Consider the following 2,500-nt stretch of genomic DNA (forward strand, 5'->3'; position numbering starts at 1 on the left):
AACACGAAGGAGCCTCGAACGTACCTTCAGCCAACGTCAACATGATAAGCACGAGGAGGAAGGGCGCCGCCCGCGACCCGCTCTTCCAGCGCCGCCGCCAGCCGCCCGCACGCCCACTCGCCTGTCCCCGCCGGACCTCCATACTGCCCTGGGGGGGGGGGGAGAGTTAGGTGGAGTCAGAGTAATGAAAAGCGAATGGTGATAGTGTGATGATGATGATGATAGTGATGATGATGATGATGATAATGATGTGATAATGGTTAAAGTTATAATCATGAAATCGTAATGATAATGTGTAAATATAATTACCATCCCTATCTTTATTACATGTGTGTTTATACGTGTGCGCGTTCTGTGTTTTGTGTGTGTGTGTGTGTGTGTCCGTGTGTCCGTGTGTGTGTGTGTGTGTGTGTGTGCACGTGTACATCTGTGTACATCTGTGTATCTGTGTACATACCCGTATACACCTACCACATACATACATACACTAGAATCTCAATATTTCACTCGGACGTCAAGAAAAAAAAAAAAAAAAAAAAAAAAAAAAAAAAAAAAAAGCCATAAGAATATCAGCCCGAATGATCTGCCTCATCAAGATCTCTCTGAACACCTTCTCTGACATCATCAATAGTTGAATGATCGTCTTCTCCGCCGTCGCCATCTATCTGTCTATCTATCGTCGTCCGTTGCCCATCAATCAAGCGATATATAACAGCCGTTTGGACTTCCTTGCGATCAAAGTCATTCATCACATGACAGCTGACATGATTTATCTGATATCGTAGTTCTTGTTTTTTTTCTCTCTCATCTTGAGTGGATGAATGAATCAATAGAAAAGTGATATAAGAAACAACAAATGAATAGATAAATAGGTCAAGAAAAAGATAAACAAGAATTTATTTTCTTTTCTTTTCTTCTCTTTCTCTTGTATTCTCTTCTATTTTCTTTTTTTATCTTTTTTCTCTCTTTCTCTCTCTCCCGAGAGAGAGAGAGAGAGACAGACAGAGAGAGCGAGAGAGAGAGAGAGAGAGAGAGAGAGAGAGAGAGAAAGAAAGAGAGAGAGAGAAAGAGAGAGAGAGAGAGACAGACAGAGAGAGCGAGAGAGAGAGAGAGAGAGAGAGAGAGAGAAGAACAGGTAAGAATAGGGAAATGGGAAACGAGACACGGTAAAAGATAGGGCGAAAAGAAGGGCAGAGGGAAGAAGGATTGAAAGAGTAAAGGTTGAGAAAGGGAGAATGGGAAAAAAGGGGAAGGGGGTAAAGGGTAAGAGATGTGAAGGGGAAAAGAGAGAAAGAAAGTAGAGGGGAAAAGAGAAGGGGAGGAGAGAAAGAGAGAAAAGGGAAAGAAAGAAGGGGAGACAGGGAGAATGGAGGTAGATGAAAAAAGGGAAATGGAAGAGAAAAAAAGAGAGAAGACGAGAACGCAAGAAAGGGAGAAGAGATAAGAGGGAGAGAGAGAAGGTGTGAAGACGAAAATTTGAGAAAGGGAGAAGGTAAAAAAAAAAAAGAAAAAGAGAGAAAGGGAGAAAGAGATGAAAGAAAGACAAATAGAAAGGGAGAAAGCTAGAAAAAAAGAGAGAAATAGAAAAAAAGGAAGAAAAGAGAGAAACAGAGACAGAGAGAAAGGGAGAAATAGAGAGTCAAGACGCAAAGAGGGGAGGGGGGTGTTGGGGGGGGGGTTGTGAATTATGGATACGGGGGCTGAGAATCTACTTGCTATGTCGTGTATTTTATGTAAAACTGAATGTACTAAAAGACATTCGTGTGTGAGTGTTTGTGTGTGTGTGTGTATGAGTGTGTTTGTGTGTGTTGTGTTTTATTTGTTTGTATGTATATGTGTGTTTGTTTGTTCATGTTTGTGTGTATTTGTTTGTTTGTGTGTGTGTGTTCGTATGTGTGTGCGTAAGTATGTACATCCACATATGTATCTCTATATCCAACATCTCACCTTCCGACCTTCCTTCCGTACCCCGAAATTACGGCTTAGTCAATAGCTTCAGCCACTCTCTATCACCCCCCCTCACCCCCTCACCCCCTCCCCCGACGACCAAGATTTACTCTCTGACATTGCCGACCGAGGCGTAGGGAGCTATAAACAACATTACGTGAATTAAGATAATCTCACTCTTTTTTTTCTTGTTTTCGTGTTTGTTTTTTGTGTGTGTTTGTTTCGTTCGTATGTATATTGGTTTTTCTTTGTTTATTTCCTCTTTTTATATATTTTTTTTCTCTTGTTATTGTTGTTCTTGGTTTGTTTTTTGTTTCCTTGATCTAATTTTTTTCTCTCTCTCTCTTTTGCTTTTTCGTGTTGTCTTTTTCTTCTTATCTCTTGTACTTATTTTTCTCTCTTTATCTCTGGTTTTGTTTTCTCTCTCTCTTTCAGTTTCTCTGTATGTGTCTCTGTCTCCCTCTCTGTCTAACTGTCTATTTCTGCTTTTTTTTCTCTTAATCTCTCTCTCTTTCTCTCTCTATCAATCTATCTATCTATCTATCTATCTATC

General features: G+C 40.4%; 1 protein-coding gene across 9 annotated transcripts in view; it reads right to left on the reverse strand.

Annotated features, from left to right (window-relative positions):
* The window catches only part of LOC122260922 (uncharacterized), a 71,877-nt gene that overhangs the window by 26,770 nt on the left and 42,607 nt on the right, over positions 1-2,500 (reverse strand). For all 9 annotated transcript variants that reach the window (XM_043028390.2, XM_043028383.2, XM_086548478.1 and 6 more), the window contains exon 3: positions 25-148. In XM_043028390.2, coding sequence (XP_042884324.1) covers positions 25-142 — 118 coding nt within the window. In that variant the 5' untranslated portion in view covers positions 143-148. The remainder of the gene's footprint in view (positions 1-24; positions 149-2,500) is intronic.

The sequence above is a fragment of the Penaeus japonicus genome, unplaced genomic scaffold (assembly GCF_977035675.1).
Source record: "Penaeus japonicus unplaced genomic scaffold, GWHDUDI00000001_assembly GWHDUDI00000020, whole genome shotgun sequence".
Lineage (NCBI taxonomy): Eukaryota > Metazoa > Arthropoda > Malacostraca > Decapoda > Penaeidae > Penaeus > Penaeus japonicus.